This window comes from Uloborus diversus, unplaced genomic scaffold (genome assembly GCF_026930045.1).
Source record: "Uloborus diversus isolate 005 unplaced genomic scaffold, Udiv.v.3.1 scaffold_13, whole genome shotgun sequence".
Taxonomy (NCBI): Eukaryota; Metazoa; Arthropoda; class Arachnida; order Araneae; family Uloboridae; genus Uloborus; species Uloborus diversus.
The window spans coordinates 6913845-6938124 of NW_026557987.1; the positions used below are offsets into that span (position 1 = coordinate 6913845).

At 33.3% G+C, this 24280-nt stretch overlaps 1 protein-coding gene across 1 annotated transcript in view; it reads left to right on the forward strand.

Annotated features, from left to right (window-relative positions):
- Positions 1-1698: 1698 nt before the first annotated feature.
- Positions 1699-24280, forward strand: part of LOC129232651 (neuroglian-like) — a 99452-nt gene continuing 76870 nt past the window's right edge. The window contains exons 1-4 of the mRNA XM_054866783.1: positions 1699-1950; positions 13211-13422; positions 17287-17474; positions 22442-22595. Coding sequence (XP_054722758.1) covers positions 1699-1950; positions 13211-13422; positions 17287-17474; positions 22442-22595 — 806 coding nt within the window. The remainder of the gene's footprint in view (positions 1951-13210; positions 13423-17286; positions 17475-22441; positions 22596-24280) is intronic.

Below are 24280 nucleotides of genomic sequence, written 5' to 3' on the forward strand. Positions count from 1 at the left end.
CCTTTGCTTAAAAAATAAAAGGAAATAAAACAACGTTAAAGGAGTTCCTTTTTCAATGCACAAAGTGTGAGCTCGTGGCTTTAAAGGCATCCGACAAAAGTCGGATTCTTTTGTCAAATGTCTTCACATTCTTTAGCTCACATTTTATGCACTGAAAAAGACGTTCCTTATATCGCAGAAACACGTGTCTGCAGTGTTCCTGCACATTTGTTTTATTTGCTTTTAAAAATTATTCATGTTTGGCAGACTATAACTATAATTGGTATAATTTGTTTTAATTCCAACTTGATTCATACCTTTTATTTATGTATTTTTAATTTTAAATATAATTTTTTTGTAAAATTTTTGACATAAACAAAATGTTTTAAATAATGCGTAATTAAATTTCAGCAGGAATTTAGTTTTAAAAACTATTATATATACAAGGAGGTCTATACAACTATTCCAATAAGTTCAAAATTCATCACGTGTGTCGGTGGTCCTTCTTAAAATGTAATTAGTACTTGGTAACTCAGCCGAGTAATGAAAGGCTGAGTACTCGGTAACTCGGTACTCGGCCGAGTAATGAAAGGCCGAGTACTCGGTACTCGGCTACTCGGCCAAAGTGCTACTCGGTACGTCTCTGAACTTGAGGGTCACAGATCTGGGCGAAATTCTGGATTTAGATCAGTTTGCACTAGATATGAACCCAGGTAAAGCGGTTTGACTGCATAGGCCCTAGTTCGGCTGCGACGGGGGTCCGAAGTTGCAAGTTGAGTCCAGAAAAGCAATGGTTTTTCATTGGAAGTCAAACTTTTTTTTATCCTTTTCTCGCAATCGCTTTGCAGTTCACAACGTAGAATAAATCCCCCCTACTTTAAGTTGTATTGTCAAGAGACGCCGATTGCATTGGGAGGGTAAATACTGTGCCAAAGTTTCAAATTCCAATGAAAACGCCATTGCAAGCAATTATTGATTCCTGGAACTCAGTTTGGTTCAGACGACAAAAACTTGAGTCACGAATCTGGATGAACTTCTGGATTTAGGTCGATTCGTACTAGATATGAGTCCAGGTAAAATAGTTTGAGTGCATAGGCTCTAGTTTGGCTGCATTTGGAATTTGAAGCTTTGGCACAATATTTGTCTCCTAACACCTTTCGCGTCTCTTTTTAGCACAATGTAGGGGCAGAGGAGTTTATTCTACATTGTGACTGCATTCAGTTGGGTGATACTGCAATGCAATATCAAGAACAGGGTAAAAAAGTTAAATTTTAAGCAACTTTCTACCCTCATTGCGGTCGAACTAGGGCCTACGCAGTCAAATCGCTTTACCTGGGTTCGTATCTAATGCGAATTGACCTAAATCCAGAATTTCGTCGAGATCTGCGACCCTCAAGGTCAAGGACCCTCAAACATCGTTTACAGATATTTTGATTGAAATTTAGACGAATATTGTACGAATGGATTTTTAATAATGTTTAGGGACTCTATGCTTTGGTGTTTTTTTTTTAAACCACTCATTGCCCGATTTACACAACCAAAAAAAAAAATATATATATATATATATATATATATATATATATATATTTTTTTGTAGTAAGAGAGATATAGTAAGAGAGATATAGATTATATATCTTGGGTATATTAATAAGCTTTCGTACTTTTGAATTTAATACAAACGACGAAAGATTAAACGCTATGACAAATAGACGAAACACTATGACCAAAGAGGAAAACACAATCTCCGAAGACCGAAACGCTCTTCCCGAAGAAGATTTGACGACCGATGATGCAGAATCGAGTGGTGGTGCAATCCCCGATGAACAAAACGACGCCGTACCCGAAGATATAAACAATTTGACCGACGAAGAAATTGAAGCTAGGATCAAAAATATCGAAAATCTTATAGATTTTCTAAATAGTGTGGTTGCCAGATTAGATGTATTAATTGAACAAGAGGATAAAGGATTAGTTACGAACCCCGGGAATAATAATTAAAGATCCTTTGCAATTTTTTCAGTATTACAAAATATATATATATATATATATATATATATATATATATATTTTTTTTTTTTTTTTGCAATGAATTGTTTGCTCTGTTGTTTACATATTATTTTTTTCCCTTCTCTCTAGATCCCGATTATGATACGAACTTATTCAAAGACTCCTATTTATACCGGTCGGAGAAGACGACAACAACATATCAACATTAAACCTTCTACACTTTACGATTTGACGAAGAAGCAAATCGTTCGTCATTTGCCGAATTTGACGTTTCCTCCAAGTGATCATCCTGCCTCATATTTCTTCTGCTTTCTACCCGAATTGAAAGAGTGTTTTCTCAAAGACGAAAATTTACTCCTTCGATTTGAAAGCAACAACTCTGATCTTTTTGGCGAGATTGATTCGCATTTATGGAAAACATTGACAATTAACGCATTTGGTGCGAAGCTATCGATGGAGACAAAGAAACACCTCTCTTGTTGGAAAGAAACGTTTCAGTGTTTGAAAAAAAGACGCCACGAAACGTTGAAAAGGTTAAAGGATCGAATGAACTCTAGTGTTTGCCCAGTTACAAAAATTATCCCGATGCAATCTCACGAGAGAAAACAAAAAAAGACTGGAGAAAAGAAAAAAATGAAGAGTGGTATTTCAAAAAAGAAGAAGGAAAGAAAAAAACAGAAAGCGATTTACGATTTAAAATCATTAAGATTAAAGATTAGTGCAAGATGGAAAGGACGATTAAAATGATTTTTTTTTTTTTTTTTTTGTATGTAGAAATGAGTATATTTCTCTAATAAAGCTATTTGTAATTTTCATTAGATTCCATTTTTTGTTCAAATTTCAAAAATATCCTTGTTGAAGGAAAAGAGAAAAAAAATAACATGATTGGTTCGTTGATGAATTATTTCTTGCAAGTCTTTCTTTTAAATTTGCTACTTTTCAACCGACAACTCATTTACGATTTCATAGATAATTTTATTACTTTTGATTTGCTTCTGAGAGGACTCGTCAAAATATCTATTGTATCTGTTATCTTTGTAATTTTTGTCATCATGTGTCCCGTTAAAGCTTTCCAATTACGAATGCATATGTCTTCAATGATACCGTATAGCGAACCACCGAGGAGAGACGATTAAAAAAAAAAAAAATATATAAATATATATATATAATTTTTTTTTTTTTTTTTGAACGTAAATTTGTAATGTTTGCGTTTTAAAACTGAGAATCTTTGGATTGAAATCATCTTTTCAATTTTGTGTGCAAAAAAAAAAAGCAGTTAAACGTTCATCATGGATCAGTTTAACGCAAATTTTTTCCAAGTGCTTCGTTTAGTGAATAATTATTTCATTTTGTACGACTTATTCAACGCTTCATATGAGGGTGGAATCTCACATCGAATCATACATTTTTGTACGGTAGAGGTTGTGAAAGTACTCGTCATATCGTTTCTCATTACAATTTTATTTTCCATACTTCCTTGGGGACTTCAGGCGAAAATCGGTTTCGAGCCTGCTACCGAATAACTAGTCAAAATTTGAACCGAAATCAAGACTCGAGAGAAATTAATTATATTATATGGTAATGGCAGGATCTTTGCGTTTTTTAGATACCGTACCCGGGATAGTCGCGATCGGTGAAGGATATACCATCACCAACGGTTCCCCGTACATTTCGAGGGATCATTTCATCGATTGGAGTGTTTTTGCCGACGATTTATCGAGACTGAGAATCAAAATTATCTACGCAGTCAATTCGTACACGTACGATACCCTCCGTTCCAATTCCTTTATTACCTCCGTCCGTCCGAGAAACGATTCGATGGTTTTTATCTGCCGATGACTTTCTGAACATTCCCTGTGAATTGTGTCTGAAATCCAACTGTCACCGGTTTTTGGCGATTACGGGATTACGAGCGCTCGTACGGTATAATGTCAGTCCCATTCCTCATTCAGTACCGCTGTTTTGTGAAAAAGTAAAAATGAAACGTGCGACATGGCGAATCTCATGGAACGAATGAATATCGAATAAATTCTTTCCAATATTGGCTCTCGAAAACATTTAAAAAAAAAATTTTTTTTTATTAATTAATTTATTGTTATAAAATGTTTACATGATGATACAAATTTGATTATATGACAATAACATTTTTTTTAAAATTCTGGAAACAAATCGTCCATATCAAAGTCATATTTTTCCAATTCCAAATCAGTCATAAAATATGGTTCGACATGATCGTCGTTGTCGTCGGTGGGTTTCCATCGTGACGATAACCAAAAATGCATAGTCGCGATATACTCATTGGAGCAGAAATGAATGGCGAATTCATCTTCGCCTTCTTCATCGTGAAACGCACAGGATGATGGAATTTTATGTATTTCCGCATGACGACGGATGGGCGATCGTCGAACGATATCGACGATCGAACTCGGAAAACCACAAATATTCAAATTGATGAAAGGAATGTTCAAACGTTTTAAAATCACTTCGATGCCCGACGATCGACACGCCACCATTTTCCCGGCGGGTGGTGATAGGAACGGAGAAGCGTCGAAACTCTGCCACCATTTGTAGGTGATATCTTCCACGTCTTCAAAGAGAATCGTTTTTTCTTCTTCTCTGGAAGGTAATAGTGAGAGTCCTTCTATGGTAAAATCGGTCAAGTCTCCAGTGTACGATGTGAAAACAGATGTTAAATCCACCAAAATAATGTATGAAATCAAAGAATAATCCATCACATCTCATAATGGAAAATTCACGCGGATAGAAATTGAGTTTTGAATCGTATACTCCATGAGCGTCGATAATTCCTACAACGTTAGTCAAGGCGTGTGACGGTAGCGCTGCAAGATAGAGAGAGAATGACGCTCGCGAAAAAAAGGGAGTCGAAAGCGTGACGAGGATGAACGAGGTAGGATCAAGAAAGAAAAAAAAATAGGTCGTGAGATCCAGGAAAACAATTTCCCATCACGCTTTTTCACAAGTTCACGCGCATGCTACTCAAAATCTAAAGAGCTCAAATTCACAAAAATACTTGAATATACTAACGGTCAACCATACTTTAAGCGTTTAAAATTTCAGGCTTCCAGTGCAATAAAATTTCCTGTAAAATTGGTGTAAACTTGGAAATTTGACATAAAAAGCTGATCCGCCAAGTTGGATCACGTTTTTCGGCGATTCTAGATCCTCAGGATTTGGATCTAGGAAGCTGAAAATTTGCATAGATTAGTTCCAAAGGCATCTCTACGCCTCTATAAAACTTCATCCAAATCGGAGATGGTCGAGTGGGGACGATTTGAAAAATTAGGTCAGTTGACGTGGAATGACTCATTTCAACATAGCATCAGATCAATCAGATAATTCGACGATAATGCGAGAGCCTTGACGAGTGAGAGCTCAGAAGGAAAGATATTCGGCAAGGGACTAGACTATTCCTATTCAGAGTCACAACTGACTACAACTGTATTTATGTCGAGGACTGCATACTAAGTGCCTTGCCTCCATTATTTTATATACAGATAGATGGCAGCACCATCACCGGCTCGAACGGTTAATGAGAATTTAGAACTCGTCCAGGAGCTAATAGCTGCCTGGTGCTAGCACCCCCAGAGGTATCGTTTCACTCGGAGGACATTGAGACCACGAGCCTATTTAACGTCGCCCAGTCCCCTTTAATGACGACGGTGGGTCTTCGACCATCGAGGTTCGAACCCAGGGCCCTCCGGCCCCGAATCCGACACTCTACCGATTGGGCTACCACGGCCCATTCGCCATGTTGGATCACGTTTTTCGGAGATTCTAGATCCTCAGGATTTGGATCTAGGAAGCTGAAAATTTGCATAGAATAGTTTCAAAGGCATCTCTACGCCTCTATAAAACTTTATCCAAATCGGAGATGTTCGAGTGGGGACGATTTGAAAAATTAGGTCAGTTGACGTGGAATGACTCATTTCAACATAGCATCAGATCATTCGACTGGAATTGTACAATGCGAGAGCCTTGACAAATGAGAGCTCAGAAGGAAAGATATTCGGCAAGGGACTAGACTACTTTCAGAGGATCGTTCCTTCCTCAAAGCGTTGCATATTTCTGGTTAAACTAGAGTCCCTTAAACGGAAGACGTCACGTCAGCAAAAAGGGGAATAAGATAAATAAATACCTTTGTGCTGAAGAGTAAAGCAAGACAAACAACGTTCGAAAAAGCACAAATTTGCCAATTACAGCAGACACGTGTTTCGGCGTTACAGGGAACGCCTTTTTCAATGCAAAAAATAATGAGGTTATGGATGAAAATAAACTCATTATTTTTTGCAGTGAAAAAGGCGTTCCCCGTAACGCCGAAACACGTGTCTGCTGTAATTGGCAAATTTGTGCTTTTTCTAACGTTGTTTGTCTTAAAAGGGGAATGTCACATTATAGACTTTCCGTCCACGAGAAAAGGGGAAAAGGCATCTCCTCCTTCTTCTGTACTCTCCCACGAAATGAGTGTTGTTATTTTTTTAACTCATCACGCTTTGGCAACGTGTTGATGGGGCTGGGTTCAGTTTACTCGAAGCAGTCGGTTAAATGGGTGTGTTTAGGATCGTAATTACGCGTTAAATGGATTTATCTGCTCACTGTCGCCTTCTTTAATACTTATCATTCTTTTCTTATGCATTTAAATGTTCATCACGTGAAAGAAAATCGCAACTAGTCTGCTTTCGTGAAGCGTTTCGTCCAGGCTAAAGTTTGTCGAGGTATGCATTCTTCTTCGAAAATATTTACATTTCTTGTGGCGCTCATTCGATCTAATTATGTACTAAACTAATTAATGAGAATAAATGACTGATTACGTAACTATAAGTCAGTGGTTCAAATGATCTGTATGGGATGTGGTTTTTTAAGTCATCGAATGAAGTTTGTCTACTTTTGAAAAATCTTTCATAACTTTCATAACATATTGTAATAGGATGTCATAATCAGGGTTCGAATGAACTGAAAGTTTCAAATAGCGACTGCGTAATCCAATCAATGTTGTTTATAATCTTATATATCATTATCATAACATAGATTCTTATGTTTCTTTCATTACTTATATAAGGGTCATTTTACGGTATTTTTGTCATTTAATGTAGAGTTCGTAACGTGACCGTTTTTTTGCCATAAATTTTTAATTTACTGTTTGATTAGCATATTGTTTTATTTTGAGCTTTCCCTACAAACACACCAACTCATATTAAAATAATTTGCAAATCAAACAGTAAATTAAAAAGTTATAGCAAAAAAAGGTCACATGAGGAACTCTACATAAATATCAAAAATACTGTGAAATGACCCATAAATAAATATGGTATTCGTGCAAACATTTACCCACTTTTAATGATATTTTTTCATAAATGATATTTGAATCATTTATGAAATGCGATACTTTAATGTTTTAAAAATAAAACATAATTGATATTAATGGCAGTTATATCACATATTGCAGAGCTTCCCCCAGGATTAAAAAAGGGCAGGGTGCTGTTTTTCAAAAAAAGGGCACTTTTTCGAAACTAAACGGCATGTTAATTATAGCTTCAAAGCATCAGTGGATATAGTCGTAGGATATTACTGTTATTCCCAAGTTCAAATGTCTTACTGTCGCAACAAAAAAAACTTTGAAACATTTATGAATTACTTCGTAGAACATTTGAATAGTTTATAATCATTTTCAATGGAGGCGATTGGGACTAAAAATTAGGGAAGAGGGGGGGGGTAAAAGGGGGGTTAAAAAAAGAAAGCAACTAAAAGCCATAGGATTTTTAGCATCTGCAAGAAAAAGGAAAGAAAAAAAAGGAGAGAAAACAGTACAAAATTTTGCTAAGGCTGGTTTTGAGAGCATGTGAGTGGTAATTGATGCAAATCTAGCAGCTTAACTCACGTTTCTCTTAAGATTTTGATGAATTATGTACATAATAACTTTCCCCAACGACACACTTTAACATGAATTAGACTTACATTAGTTACCACAAAGTACTTTGAGATGTCACAAACATTTGGTAACAATTTCATTAAGCAAGAATGGCTTGTTTATGTAAAACAATTGATTTACTAATATCTAAACAATGAATATATAAAGTAAAAGTTTCTGCTTGTGGCTAAATAATGTTTTGTAAGCAGATGTACATAAGTAAAACAAATTATTATGATCTGAAAATAATTTCTAGTTTTGATTTCTAAATTGGAAAACAAAGAATGAACTATAAAAGGGGGAGGGGGCGGAAAACTAATTCTTTCAGCTGTTACTAGCTGTAACTTAAGACTTTTAAATCCAAAAGTAATAATTGCTCTTGAAGTAACCACCACCATAAGGAAACAAAAACCAATAAACAGCACCAGTTTCAAAGCACTTAGTATTTATTTTCAATAATTAAAAGTCATTTGTTTTCATTTGAAATGTCAAAAATCATCCACATTTGACTTTTACATGCTGAATTCTTTTTATTTTTGTCATATTTTTGCGTTTCTTTGATGCCACGTGTCACGCGAAATATTAGCGTTTTGCTGTTAATCTGCAGCAATCTTTTAGCATCTGCTTTCAGTTTTCGATATTTCTTATTATTTTTTGAGTAGTACACAATATGAAGAAAACTGAGCAAAAATACGAACGTATTTTTCAGATAAAAAAATTATCAGCGTGCGTATAAAGCATAATAAAACTGCATATTATCCGCTAAAACAGCTGTTTCAGCAAATAATCCTGATTTTGATTAATTTACACAGAAATAAAATTTAAGAAAAAAAAAAAAGATTAAATTTGCAGTGCAGGAAAAAAAAACGGGAAAAAAATGGCGCAAATTTTGGACGATGGCGGATTTTAGGTCAATGGATTTATGGCGCTCCATTGCATCTACTTAATTCTAATTCAAAATGGAAAAGCACTATTAAAAATATGAATTTGATTGAAAGATTATATAAAATGCAGGGCTAACTTAACGTTTATCTGGCTGGAAGAGAAGTAGAGTTTTCTTACCATACATGTCAATTGGACAAAGAAACACTTCCCTTGTCATGAAGCGATAAGGAGGAAGGATGACAGCCAGTATTCTTCGCTACAGCCCTCCATTATTAAATAAAGGGCGATGGGAAGCCTGAGGCAAGGAGCAAGGAAGTGATCCTGGGAATTCAGCAGTGGCTTATCAGTAGGGTTCCCAAAAGTGAAAGGTCCTTGGAAGAACATTGTTAAGTCTCTAGAATGCCCAGTAGGCCACTTTTTATCCCTTGTGGTAACTGATAATGGAAGGCATGCTTTTCTAATAGTCAGCTCAATGGCAATCCTAGTTAAGAGGCGAGGGAGAGGGGCGGATGTCCGCCTTTTTTCACTTAGAAGAAAGTCATTGTCTGAAAACAATAGAAAGGGACACTGGCTCCTTCCTTTTTCTAGTAAAAATCTTAAATCCAAAGGATGCCAGTTCATGAACAAAAAGGCAATTAGGGCGCCGTTTTACCGATAAAACGGCAAGTTGGGCGCGTTCTAAGAATCAAAGGGCAAGTTGGGCGCGGCGCCCTCCCGCCCAATCCTGGGGGAGGGTCTGCATATTGATTATTATAATATTCATGTGGTTTGCAAATTACATATAGAATGTAGTCCCGATTTTATGTTCTCCGTTTTGAACACGATCCCGCTTCTGAAGTCATTTTCTGTTGTTGGAAAAAGGCTGTACCAATGATAACATGTTGAAATGTTATCCTTTTTCAATATTCCGTATTTTATGTTATCCTTTTTCAAAAAGTTTGCTTCATACCTTTTTCTGCAAACAGATCAAAATGATTTTTCATCTGCAAGACTCAAACAAACTCCTTTTTTTAGATTTTTTTCAAGATAAATTTGTAGCATGTATTGTCTCTTCACATGACGAATTCCTTCAATATCAGATTTACTGCCTGCTTTCGATGATACTGACGAGGACGTAAAAAGAATTGAGGGTATCTTCACAGCTGATCAAGCAATTCTAAGCAAAAAAAAATCTAAAACTATTTTCATTCTTAACAAAAAGTAACGTTGCATAAAATTGTTCGTACAGGTTGCGCTAAAGATGAAATTGTATCTAAATAGAAAAAAAAAAAAAATAAAGATTACACATTTTCATTTCTAAGCAACGTTACGATATTTCAGTTTGAAATTTTGGATGATTCACTGATCTAACGGCTGTAATTATTTAGTGGTATTGGGCGGAAGGATCTCCAGTTTTACAAATTTTAATTTCGTCGTAATTGAGCTTGGATGTACAGTTGTCAACAAATAGGACGATTTTGCGGTTTTGCCTAGACAATTTACGGTCTAAATTCAAACAATTCGGCTGTCATCCATGATTATGTGTTAGCTTCATAATCCACAGGAAGTGATTCAACTCCAGTGTACCATTCTGGCTTTTTTACTTCCTTTTACCAAAAAGGAAGTATTGTATTCGCGAAAAAAATTTCACTCAAAAATTGACCTTAATTTCCATTTAACTCACCCCCGAGTGAATGTTGAGTTTTTTTTTTTCTGACACAACCACAGGTTGATAAATGCCTAATAACGTATAGACATGCGAAATATCCATTTTGACGATCCCCGAGTTACAAGGGTGGTCAACTTCACAGGTTTTACTGTATTACACTCATGATTTTGATTTTTTTAAATAAATATCTGGATATAATGTCAATTGTAGCCTTTTTTTTCTTAAGTCTGCAAAGTATCTGTTTCATTGATTTTAATGTTCTAAACGTTGACAAAGCATCTGTTTGGAGCATTAGCGTAAATTCTTTCATGTTTCCGTGCATCATTCAGGGTTGCCACGCCACAGGGAAACCTGAAGTAACAGGGAAAACACAGGGAATTCAAAAATCAACAAAAAACAGGGAATTCAACAATCAACAAAAAAAACAGGGAATTTTTTTTCCTTCTTAAATTAAAGTGACAAAAATCAATTCCCAAATATATAAACTACCAAAAATTAAATAAATAGTAATAATTATAATGAGAATATTAATAAAGTTCAGAAATAAAGTAAAATAAAAAATGGTAATTTTGCTTGAAAGTTTTTTTTAAAAGTAAATATTAAAATATTTATCATAAAAATAGAATCTTGAATTTCATGATCATTTAGAGTGTATGAAATGAGTCGTCAATCATCATTGTTCTGGGTCACTCATACACTTTTAGGTCCATGGCTAAGAGAATTTTTTTTTATTGAATAAATAGTTGAATATATTCAACCACCATGCTAGTATTTCAGTTATTATGAATTCTTATTTATTTTCCCTTATTTATTTAGAAATGTGTGTTTCGTTTTTTTACCCTGTGGTGATATTATCAAGATATTAATGTTCTTTTTCAAATAATCAATGCTCGCTCGTTTGTAATGTTTTATTTTCATACAGGGAAAACACAGGGAATTTTTTTTCCAAAATTGAGTGGCAACCCTGTCATTCCTTTTGGTGCCTTTCTCTGTTGAAACTTTAATTGTCCTTCAGTTGTGTGCTCTATTATCTCATTATTGTTAATGGAATAATGAGACCAACACTATTGCCGACCTTTCTTGCGAGCTAAATGGTTCTTAGCTCAACATAAATATTATTTTGTCTCACTGAGAGACAGGCAGAGAGGGGCCTAGATATCTCAATTAGTTGAAGCTAAAGTTGTAAATGCAACATTTTTTACATTTACAACAACACATTCTAAAATTAAATCACTTAAAAAATGCTGCTTAAGATTTTAGTCACCGAGTCTTAAAATATCACTTGATCAAAATCCAAATGCTTTTAAATGAATGATTAAAAAAAATCACTTGATTTAAATTAAGGACTTATGCAAGGAAGATAGCATTTTTTCCTTTTGAATATTTTTTTCCAAATATAGATAAAACTTATGTTTGGAAAAAATGTAGTGGCAGTGTTCTTGGAAAATGCTATTTCAAGAATCCACTGGTAGTGATCCTGGCAGGACCAGATTTGGAAGTGCGGAGGCCCCTAATTCTCCTAAGGGGGCCCTAAAGGGTTCGAAAAGATCATATTTTCGAAAATATCTGATACTTTGATATACGTCCCAATATTTTGATATATATATATATATATGTATATATCCAACTTTTTCGATCAGCACTTCAATAGTAAATACATCGCAAAGTTAGTGCTATTTATTTTTTTATATTATTATTATTATTATTTATAGGGGGCAGCCCTCCCCTAAATCCGGTCCTGGTTCCTGGAATATTGATTCTAAACTTTGCGTTGACAATACAAGATAAACATGCCTTTAACTAGTTATAAATTGCCTTTAAGCTTTAAGTTGACAAAATAAATAAATAAATAAATAATAATAATAAATAAAAATAAAATAAATAAAAAAATAAATCATTAAATGTTTAAGTATTTTTAAAGATGTTTGAGAAGATATAAAGTTTTCAAATTAATTTTGAGTTATATTTTGTAATAATGAGAGGAAATAAATAAATAAATAATAATAATCTTTACTAATAATAATGCTGAAAGTCTTTCTGTCTGGATCTCTATGACGCGCCTAGACCGTTCGACCGATTTTCATGAAATTTGGCACAAAGTTAGTTTGTAGCATGGGGGTGTGCACCTCGAAACGATGTTTCAAAAATTCGATGTGGTTCTTTTTCTATTCCAATTTTAAGAACAAAATTATCATAAGATGGACGAGTAAATTACAAAATTATCATAACATGGAACCGTAACATGGGCACAAGCCAATTGGCGAGATACGAAATGATCATAACGTGGAACCGTAACATGAGTACAAGTCAACTGGCGAGAAAATTCACCATACATTATTTGTAAATATACAAGGAAACCAAAAGACCTTTTAATTTTTCTATTATGGGCAAAGCCGTGCGGGTACCACTAGTAAAAAATAAAATAAAATGAAAAATATAATAAATCATTAAATGTTTAAGTATTTTTAAAGATGTTTGTGAAGAAATAAAGTTTTCAAACTAATTTTGAATTACATTTTGTAATAATGAGAGGAAGCATTTGGTATCTTTAATTTTTCCAAAAATGAATCAATTAAGAGCATGTAAACTCTAAAATTTCAAGTACTAACGCTATATTTATTTCAGTGAGGTTTCTCAACTGCAGTGTATGAAAACGAGAGAGGTTGTCTCTCTTATTGCTTCCATGGAGACAAGGCAGAGAACGTGTCCTTGACACGCCCATTCTAAGGATACAGACCTCTTATTTCTCTTTTTTCCTTTTGCAGATTTTGGCTGCCATGATGTTATACCCCCTGTTGTGTCTCCTGTCTGCCCTCTCCTGTGCCGTGGAGGGTGCCGAAGTGCCTGTTGTCCCCTTCCCCCCCACCATGATCAAGCAGCCCCCCCACGAACAGCTCTATCAGGTGGCACAGACCCAAGACGAGAAGGACAACCCCTTCATGCTGGAATGCGAAGCACAGGGGAACCCAGAACCAGAGTATGCATTCTATTTTTTTTCTTTGTAATTTGCAGGTAAAACGGCATGGGACTTTGAAGACCGCAGCAGTGTTGCCAGATGGTCAAATCCAAATTTCCCCATTTCCCTTCTAACTTTTCCCCAAAAAGCGATGTTTTCTAACAAAATTCCCCAAATTCAAAAATTATTTTTCCACTAATATTTTTATAAAACGTATAGACTTCCCACGGTAATTTTTTCTCTTGAAGGAATTTTTTTCCCCCAAACAACCAAATTTTCTTCTAAAATTCCCCAATATTTTTTTTTTGTAATCATTATATGAGCGCCTGCCTCAAGAAGGGACTTTTACTCATATTAGATTTGATTATATGGCCCTGGCCGACCGGTAAGAAATAGCCGAATATTTTTTTCTACTCGCATTTACTAAACTCTGCTTCTGTAGATTTAAACTATGAACTTTAAAAATTTATCCAAGAACACTCTTCATCACACTCACTTGTTTTAACCCGTTTCACATATCAACTAATTACTTAATGCGAATTCTGTAACATAATATTCCACATAATGTGAAATGCGAATTCCATAAAACTGGGAAAAGCTAAACCAACGCTGTTTGATACAAACAGATTACGTTCGACGAGCTCAACCAGTAGCAACCTGTTGATCGTCACGAGACAGCTAGTGACGGCAGCTAATGCTAAAGTATTGGAGGTGACGTCATTATTTTAACCGGTGAGCTACCAGTCGCTCATCAAACGCAACCTAAATTTCTGTACCTGATGTAAATAAGCGAATTTTATACATGAAATACACCGAATCTAAATACGAAATAATGCTTTTTTCCTGAAGATTTTTTTCCCCGGGTTTTCCCCAAGAAAAAAATTTTTCCCCAAAAAATTCCCCTCAAAACCCATTTCCCCAAAGTTTCCCCGGAGAGCACACGATTTCCCCAAAATGGGGAAATTTCCCCCAATCTGGCAACACTGGACCGCAGGGTGGATTATACTATGGCATGGGTGCCCATATGCAAAGGGGGAAGGGGGGGCTCAGATATTTTCCCCATGGTTTAGCAGGATGTTTTCACCATGGAAACTGTTTTCAGTGAAGTTTAGAGTTATTAAAATTTGTCATGTTTAATAACTTATTCGTTAATGGTCGGAAAAGAAATGTTTATACATTTTTGCAGAGAAAAAAGTACTAAAAGCAAGGAAATTCTAGTTTAAGGGGAGGGGGGGGGGCTTGAGCCCTCACTTGCCCCCCCCCCCCTCCATATGGGCCCCCATGTATTATGGGAGTGATTCTTTCACAAGACTGGTGAATCCCAAGCATTGATGGGGGTTGGACATTGTTTTTCTTAATTTCTATCCCTGAACTAAATATTTGAATAAGTCCCCCCACAGCTTTGTATCTGTCCATGCTCAGTGTTTGGTTCTTGTTTTGATCACCAGGTACTGCTGGAAGTTTAGAGTTATTAAAATTTGTCATGTTTAATAACTTATTCATTAATGGCCGGAGAAGAAATGTTTTTACATTTTTGTAAAGAAAAAAGTACTAAAAGCAAGAGAGTTCTAGTTTCTAAGGGGGGGGGGGGCTTGAGCCCCCACTTGCCACCCCCTCCATGTGGGCGACTTTGTATTATGGGGGTGATTCTTTCACAAGACTGGTGAATGAGCTTTGATGGGGGTAATACAGAGTAAATGTTGGACATTGTTTCTCTTAATTTCTACCCCTGAACTAAATATTTGAATACGTCCCCACATGAAATACACCTCCAGCTCAGTCATTTCCAGCCGAGGACTGCAGTTTCGTGTTTACTAGCACTCATCAGTACGGCATAGGAAAGCGATTGAGCTGGAGGTGGAAAACCTCTTAAGGAAGCCAAGAGTGCCAAACAAACTGGTAGCTAATACAGAATTAGCACTGACCAAACGAGTGACCGAAGCAATGGTTCGGTTCAACTCGAAGATTGAATGCAAGGCAGGTGGTCAGTGCTTATTCTGTATTAGCTACCAGTTTGTTTGACACTCTGGCATCTTTAAGAGGTTTTCCACTTCCAGCTCAGTCGCCTTCCTATGCCGTACTGATGAGTGCTAGTAAGCACGAAATTGCAGTCGTCGGCTGGAATTGACTGAGCTGGGGGTGTATTTCATGTATTTCTGCCTTAGTCCTGGCTATAAGGCGGTAACCAGGGATGATTGTGTTCTGGTATTTTACCGAATTTCCGGTATTTTCGGACGTATTTTCGGTATTTTTATGTCCGAAAATACCGGAATTATGTGTTTTTTTTTGTTATGCTTTTGTCTTCCTACCTCCGCAATCTTTTTAAATCAGATAATACTCATCAAATATACCTGCAAGAGCCTTAAGATGGACACCTATCCCTTAAGATGGACAAATGTCCAGATAATTTTGTATAACACCAGCTCAAAAGTAACTTTGTAAGCCATTAAAATTTTGATCAAATGTCCACACACTATTTCGACTCTGACTATTGAACTATTTAATACTATGGCATAGGTGCACTTAAGTAGTAGGGGCCAAAGATTACCCCCCCCCCTCTTCACTTTCCTCTTCATCAGTTCAAGACTGAGACTTTTATTGAAATTGTGTTCCGCGGAACCCTAGGGTTCCATGGAGATAACTCAGGGGTTCCACGAATCTTATCTGAGTTCTTTGTTTTTACTCAAATTGGTTACTTAAAAAATCGAAGTTTTTAATCAAAATCTTGTGAATGAAAACTACAGAAAGTATCAAACCGAATTAGTGAATTAATTACCACTTTCCTCTTCATCAGTTCATGAATGAGACTTTTATTGAAATAATAAGACTTTATATAAGAATAGAATAATAAGAGTAATTATTAGTTAGTATATAAAATTATATAAGAATAGAATACAGTGCCCGCCGCTTATTAAAATCACATTCGTTCTGAGGACATTTGATTTATAAACAGGGGTGATTGTGTTCCGGTATTTTACCGAATTTCCAGTATTTTCGGACGTATTTCCAGTATTTTTATGTCCGAAAATATCAGAATTATGTTTTTTTTTTTTTTGTTATGCTTTTATCTCCCTACCTCCGCAAACTTTTTAAATTATATAATATGCATCAAATATACCTGCAAGAACCTTAAGACGGACAAATGTCAAGATAATTTTGGATAACACCAGCTCAAAAATAACTTTGTAACCCATTAAAATTTTAACCAAATGTACACACACTATTTTGACTCTGACTATTGGACTATTTAATACTATGGCATAGGTGCACTTAAGTAGTAGGGGCCAAAGATTACCCCCCCCCCCCCGTGCTCACTTTGAAACTTTCAGGTATTTTTTGATGAACTCACAATCACCCCTGGGCAGACTTAGATAAAACGAAAAGCTTTCTGCGAACATAAATCCTAACCGGAAAATTTTCTGCAAATAATAATTTTGCCTAACTCACCCTTGAATTAAAAATTAAATTTATATTCAAATATGAAAGAGACAAAAAAAAAAGTGCTTTAAATCATTTAATTTTTTTTTTTTTTTTACAATAACATTGCTTATTTTTCACCAACTGAAGAAAACTGCCAAAACCATTATTTTTTTTTACACAACTGCTTTAAAAGGCTTTTGGAGAAAGGCTTTAACAGAAATAAATTCTGGGATTTTCTTAAAAATTCCCTTCAAAAAAAAAAAAAAAAAATCTTTTTTTTTTTTTTTTTTTAAATGAACGTTATCAGTTTGAAAAAAATTTTCTGCGAAGCCAAAAATTTTCAGCGAACGCCGTTCGCGCGTTCGTCTATGTTATGCAAGACTGCCCCTGGGTAACTTATTGAAAATGTTCCCACAGCTTTGTATCTGTCCATGCTCAGTGTTTGGTTCTTGTTTCGATCACCAGGTACCGCTGGATGAAGAATGGCCTGGACTTTGAGTACGTGGCCTATGACAAGCGCATCAGCCAGCAGCCCAGGAGGGGAACCCTGGTCTTCTCCAGGCCGGAGGACATAGACGAGGGACTGTACCAGTGCTTCGCCCAGAACAGGTTCGGGACTTCGGTCTCCAACTCGGTGTTCCTCAGGAAGTCGGGTGAGAGCTCCTCGTGTTCTTCTTTTTTTTGAAAAAAAAAATCATTCATGTAACTTGACAGTATTTTTGTTCATAGAAGTAAAGCCATGTTTGTCAGCAAATTCACTTTTCTAAACCAGATATTACAGCTGGCCACATGTATCAATTTTGCAATCTCCATGTTGGCACCACTGTTTGACTATTAGAATTCCCCTATTTTTTTTGTTATATCGCCTGGCTAGAGTCTTTATTTTCTTCAACAAATTAAGATTAACTTTGATAATTACGAATGGTTGAAATAAGCTCGGATGCAATTAAATTGCACTTTTTGAGTGGGCCTGGCAAAATCAAGAACATGCTATAAGCCCACTGCTACATAATATAACGTTTAGAAGTTCTGAAAGTAAGGGTGTATTCAAAATTAGGGGTCCCAGCACTAAAATCACCTTAAAAAATAAGAGAGGTGGCTGTTACAGAAGCGGATGCAATAGGATTCCTAAACTCAGATTTGTATTTGAGATCGTTCGTACGTATAAATTATTTCCTTAAATAAAACGTCACTGAAATATCAGTCCCAGGGTTTGCCGATATATATCATGATATATATCACAACATATAGCCAATATTTATTTGGAAAATATCATGATATTTTGATATTTTCAATATTTACTTTTTTTCAACTATGGTATTTTCAATACAAAAATTATATTAATCATAGTAATATTGTTAATTTGTTATTAAAAATAACTAAAAAGTTGAAAACTATATTTTTATGATGTATTAATAGATCATTAATACAACAAAGTCATATTATATTCCTTGTTTACTTGTATTTTATATTCATAAAATTATTAATAATATAACAATTTTAATTCGTATTAAAAGTGCCTAATTAAACATTGCTCAGAAAATAAGAAAATGTCTTACGGCTGTTCACAGATAAATGCATATTATTTATTTCTAAATCATATAACTGTAAAAGTAGCTAACAAAAGAAAAAGGAGTAAAACAGCTAATGCTAAATCAATTCCATTTAAAATTGATATAAATGTAAAAGAAATTTTACATCTTTAAATAATGAAAGAAACCATAATTTTAAGTCTACATATTGTAAAAACAATAAAAAAAATAAAGAGTGATTTGCGGATGCATTTACTATTTTGAAGACTTTAGATTGTGCTAATTGAAAGTATCGGATGTACATCAAAATATGTGATATATATCAAAATGTTGGATATTTTCGAAATTTTCAAAAATATGATATTTTCGAACCCTGATCAGTTCCTAACATCTTTGAAAAGCTATTTGTTGTTTCAGCATGGCCTTAGACTAAAGTAGTTTCATAAGGGTAGTAACGGACATACTGTTTTGGATTTTTGATTCTACAAAAGAAAAATTTGAGAAATATTTTTCTATTGCAGCTGCATTTGCAGAGCTGTAACTAGGGTGCAGAAATCTTTGGATACTGCACTTGATTGCGAATCCAAAGGGATAACTTCTTAGTCGTAGTTGATAAATGGCTTTTTCTTCTTCTGTTGCATGAGCTACTTTTGCTAATATGTAGAGTTAATTTTACAGGGTTCGAACAGGTCAAGGAAATCTCATTGCATCAACTTCTGTAGCAGCCGCCCGTCTAATTTTGCAATGTGATTTTACTGCTTGGACATCACTCATTTTGAATTTACCATTATTTTCAACACTTTTATTTTATATTCTGTAGTAGGGAACTTGTACATTCTACACTTTGTCACGCCTACTCAAAAAACGCAATTCAGTTGCATCCGAGTTCGTTTCCAGCACTCTTAAAAACTTTATTATTAAATTTACCAGAGTTTATCATAATTATTTAAAGGTTTTAGAAAACAAAGATCTTTAATCAGGTCATAGAATAGAGAAAGAGAGGAATTCTATACTTTAAAACAGCAATGTCTAACAAACGGCCCACAAAACTAATCCATGTGACCCACTGCTACATTCAATGTCAGGTGCACTATTTTCTGAAACTACTGAACCTATTAATTTATATGCACTTGAAAATATGCAAAATAGTAAACAAGTACATTTGAATTAGAAGATTTATTCACTACTGAATGTTTTTTTTTTTATTTTGCTATTTTCAAATGTTGTTTTACTTTAAAGAACCAAAATACTGTCAAGTTATGTGGATGATTAAATGAACTCTTGGCACCAAAAGGCATTTTTTGAAGCAAATTTATTGAATCTTAGTAATGACTCATTCAACCTTTTTCCTATTCATTATCATTCTGCCCATTTATAGAAAAAATATTAAACATTTAAGCATCATTCCATTCCATTCACTGTATTTTCACTTTACTTAGATTAATATGATAAAGACAAAGAAGAATACAGGGGTAGAAGTAGTCCTATATATCCTATATTTTCTATATTTTCAAAAAAAAAAAAAAAAAAAGCATCAAAAGTCTCCTGTATTTCCTATATTTTTGCCAATTGTCCTATATTTCCTATGTTCCCTTAGTTTGTTATAAAGATCTATAGAAAATGACTATTGAAAAGCCTTTAGGTTACTTGATTAACACTTTATCTCACAAGTTGACAAAAGATAATTCAAGACTGCTTAAAAACAAGATACATTAGTATCATTTTTTTTTTAAATGTCTGCCGGTAAATGTCTGTTTAAATTTTGTTGTAAGTGTAGAATATTTTTGACAAAATTCAAAAATTATTTTGAGAGAAAGCTTCAGTTATCTATATTTTATGACAAGCTCTCCAAACTTTTGATAAAGCACTTTGTTAATGAATCTTCACTAACAACAAAATGTGGTGAAGATTCAGCCAAGATTCAAGCCCCAAGATTCAGCCAGATTTTTTTTTTATTAATACAAAAAAAAAAAAAAAAAAAAAAAAATCTATTTAAAATATTATTTAAAATATTTAAATGTAAGTAATTATGCAAAAAAAAAAAAAAAAAAAAAAGATATTAATGTTAAAATTTTTGATGAATGGGGATTTGATGTACTTGGCAAAAGATGAAATGCAGAAAAATGTTAGGCAAAAGCTTTTCTAAAATATAAATAATCAATGATTGTAAATAGTTGTATTAAATGTAAATAGATTTCAGATTGTTTAAATTTGTTTAAAAATATTTTTTGTATGCAAGTAAACTTATTTTCTTATTACATTATTCTTTCAGGAACGGGAAACTCATTCTAAGTATCATTTTTATTTGGGTTTTTAAAACTATATGCAGTATGATTCATTGAAATCATTGATAATAATTGGTGCAAAAATAATTAGAAAAAATAAACTATGTATTGTTTATTTTTTCACATCAAAATCATTCATAAAACATGTCCTATATTTGTCCTATATTTTTTGTGAAAATGTCCTATATATTACAAGTCGATCGCTCCTACCCCTGAAAATAGTTCTTAGGTAAACAATGTTTTTTTTTTTTTTTTTTTCAATTACAAGTAAGTGCTCCGATGAGGTAGTGGCATTGATGTAGAAGTTTTGATAATGCTTATTTCCAAAAATTGGCGAGTTTGATATAAAATAGTACTGTTCTCTTTGTGCAACAAGGTCCTGAACATTTTTATGAAGTCAAAAGTCTTGGAAAAGTCATGGAATTTTTCTATCCAAATAGAGTATGTACCCTGATTTTAATGCACATATTGAACTATAGATATACGTCCCCCCCCCCTGCTCAAATCTGTCCATTTTCTTAGTGAAAGAGAAAACTGCACTATTTCTTTAGAGATAAAAAAGTTAATGCTTTCTTATATTATTCAACTACTCTCTGACAAAACTAGATAAGACCCAGCAAAAATAGGTTTTTGCCAGTTTTCGCCAATGAAAAAATAAAAACAGCCTAAACACTTTCAATTTTTAATAAATTTACTAATTTCAAAGACACTTTTTAAATAGTAAAAAAAAATAGTTTATATGCTGCAATATGTCATAGTGGAGGTTTAAAACTGTTGCTATTACTATTTTAATGCATTTTTTTCTATTTAATAATAAAATTGATAAGGAAAATATTTATTGAGTGTTATATATTTATATCATTGCTATTCAATAATTAACATAACTTAATGCAACTTTATTGATAATGGGGTGGTTTCCTTCAATCAAAAGTACTTCTTTTAGTCACTGAAACTGATAGAATGAGTGAAAAAGATAACATGGACTCAGAAAATACTTTCATTTTCCCAACAGTTATTTTTTTATAATTTTTTTAAAATGTTGATTTTGAAAACAAGGCGTCTTCTTTAATGACATCACAAATGATGCGTTTTGGCGCATCTTTCTACCACAGTTCCACAGCTTGTTAATCAACAAGCGAATTAAAATTGCGCTCTACGCTTGCTATCAACCCTATCGTTGCCAATACACGTGAGTAAAGATACGAATTAAATATTTTGCTCTGTGAATGGCAACACGGAATGGCATTTCATCATTTGTGATGTCATACGACAGAAGCGTAAACAATGAAAGCGCACAGATTTCAGTAAGTTTTTAAAAATATTAAACTTACACAGATTATTTAAAAAAAGGGTCAGATCCTATGTTTTTAAGCATGCTCTCTTAGAAAAAAATACTTTTAAAATTTTGGAAATGACCCCATGGGGTTTTTGCCATTTTTTCCATTTTTGATAGAATTTTTCCGTTTTTGCCATGGTTTTTCCACTGTCCGAACAAAAATACCTTTTTGCCGGCAAAACGACCAACCCCGTTCACATTCAACCGAATTCTCTGTATTTGAACACATTTTATGTCTTTTGACGTTAACTATTTCTTAGCTTTTTTGAGCATTATTTAAATTTTTTTTAAAGATCAAAAACATAATTATGTCTCAATTATCTGTTTTGATGTAATTCTCAATTGGGTTATTTCCAAATTATTGTCCTTTTGTACATTTTTTAAAACCAGGCAATTTTCCAGTTTTTGCCAGGTTCGTTTTGTGTGTCAATCTCTCATGATAGTTTTTTTATATTTTTTTGTCACAGAGTTGAGCTCTTTCTTGGATGTGGAGGCCAAAGAGAAAGTGGTGAGCGAGGGGGACCCCCTCTCCCTCAACTGCAACCCCCCCACGGGATACCCCAGGCCGACCATCTTCTGGATGATACAGTCCTACACAGGATCCCTGCGCACCATCAACAGGTAGGACCCCCTCTTTATTTGGCTGTATTCTCCGTCAAAGGAGACTTAAAAGTACAATATTGGGTGCTAGAACTGAGAATTACGTATACTTTAAGTTTTAAAATATTTTTTTGAAAATTTCTGAACTTGGTACATTAGCACCAGGAGTCGTTGATTTAAATCAGCTTGATTTAAATCGTGATTAAAATCATGATTTTAAATCAAGTGGTTTTTTGAAAAAAAAAATCATTGATTTAAATCAATTGATTTGAAGTAAGTGATTTTTTTACAAAATCATTAATTAAAATCAGTTAATTTTACTTTTATAAATTAATTTTGAAAATTTCAGAACTTAATACATTAACACAAGGAGTCATTGATTTAAATCAGCTTGATTTAAATCGTGATTGAAATCATTATTTAAATCAAGTGATTTTTTGAAAAAAAAATCATTGATTTAAATCAATTGATTTGAATTAAGTGATTTTTTTAACAAAATCATTGATTAAAATCAGTTGATTTTACTTTTATAAATTAATTTTGAAAATTTCAGAACTTAATACATTAACACAAGGAGTCATTGATATGAATCAGCTTGATTTAAATCGTGATTAAGATCATGATTTAAATCAAGTGATTTCTTGAAAAAAAAAATCATTGATTTAAATCAATTGATTTGAATTAAGTGATTTTTTTTAACAAAATCATTGATTAAAATCAGTTGATTTTACTTTTATAAATTAATTTTGAAAATTTCAGAACTTAATACATTAACACAAGGAGTCATTGATTTATATCAGCTTGATTTAAATCGTGATTGAAATCATTATTTAAATCAAATGATTTTTTTTTTAATCATTGATTTAAATCAATTGATTTGAATTAAGTGATTTTTTTTAACAAAGTCATTAATTAAAATCAGTTGATTTTACTTTTATAAATTAATTTCGAAAATTTCAGAACTTAATACATTAACACAAGGAGTCATTGATTTAAATCAGCTTGATTTAAATCGTGATTAAAATCATGATTTAAATCAAATGATTTTTTGAAAAAAAAATCATTGATTTAAATCAATTGATTTGAATTAAGTGATTTTTTTTAACAAAATCATTGATTAAAATCAGTTGATTTTACTTTTATAAATTAATTTTGAAAATTTCAGAACTTAATACATTAACACCAGGAGTCATTGCTTTAAATCAGCTTGATTTAAATCGTGATTAAAATCATGATTTAAATCAAATGATTTTTTTTTTAATCATTGATTTAAATCAATTGATTTGAAGTAAGTGATTTTTTTAACAAAATCATTGATTAAAATCAGTTGATTTTACTTTTATAAATTAATTTTGAAAATTTCAGAACTTAATACATTAACACCAGGAGTCATTGATTTGAATCAGCTTGATTTAAATCATGATTAAAATCATTATTTAAATCAAATGATTTTTTTTTTAATCATTGATTTAAATCAATTGATTTGAAGTAAGTGATTTTTTTTAACAAAATCGTTGATTAAAATCAGTTGATTTTACTTTTATAAATTAATTTTGAAAATTTCAGAACTTAATACATTAACACAAGGAGTCATTGATTTAAATCAGCTTGATTTAAATCGTGATTAAGATCATGATTTAAATCAAGTGGTTTAAAAAAAAAAAATCATTGATTTAAATCAATTGATTTGAATTAAGTGATTTTTT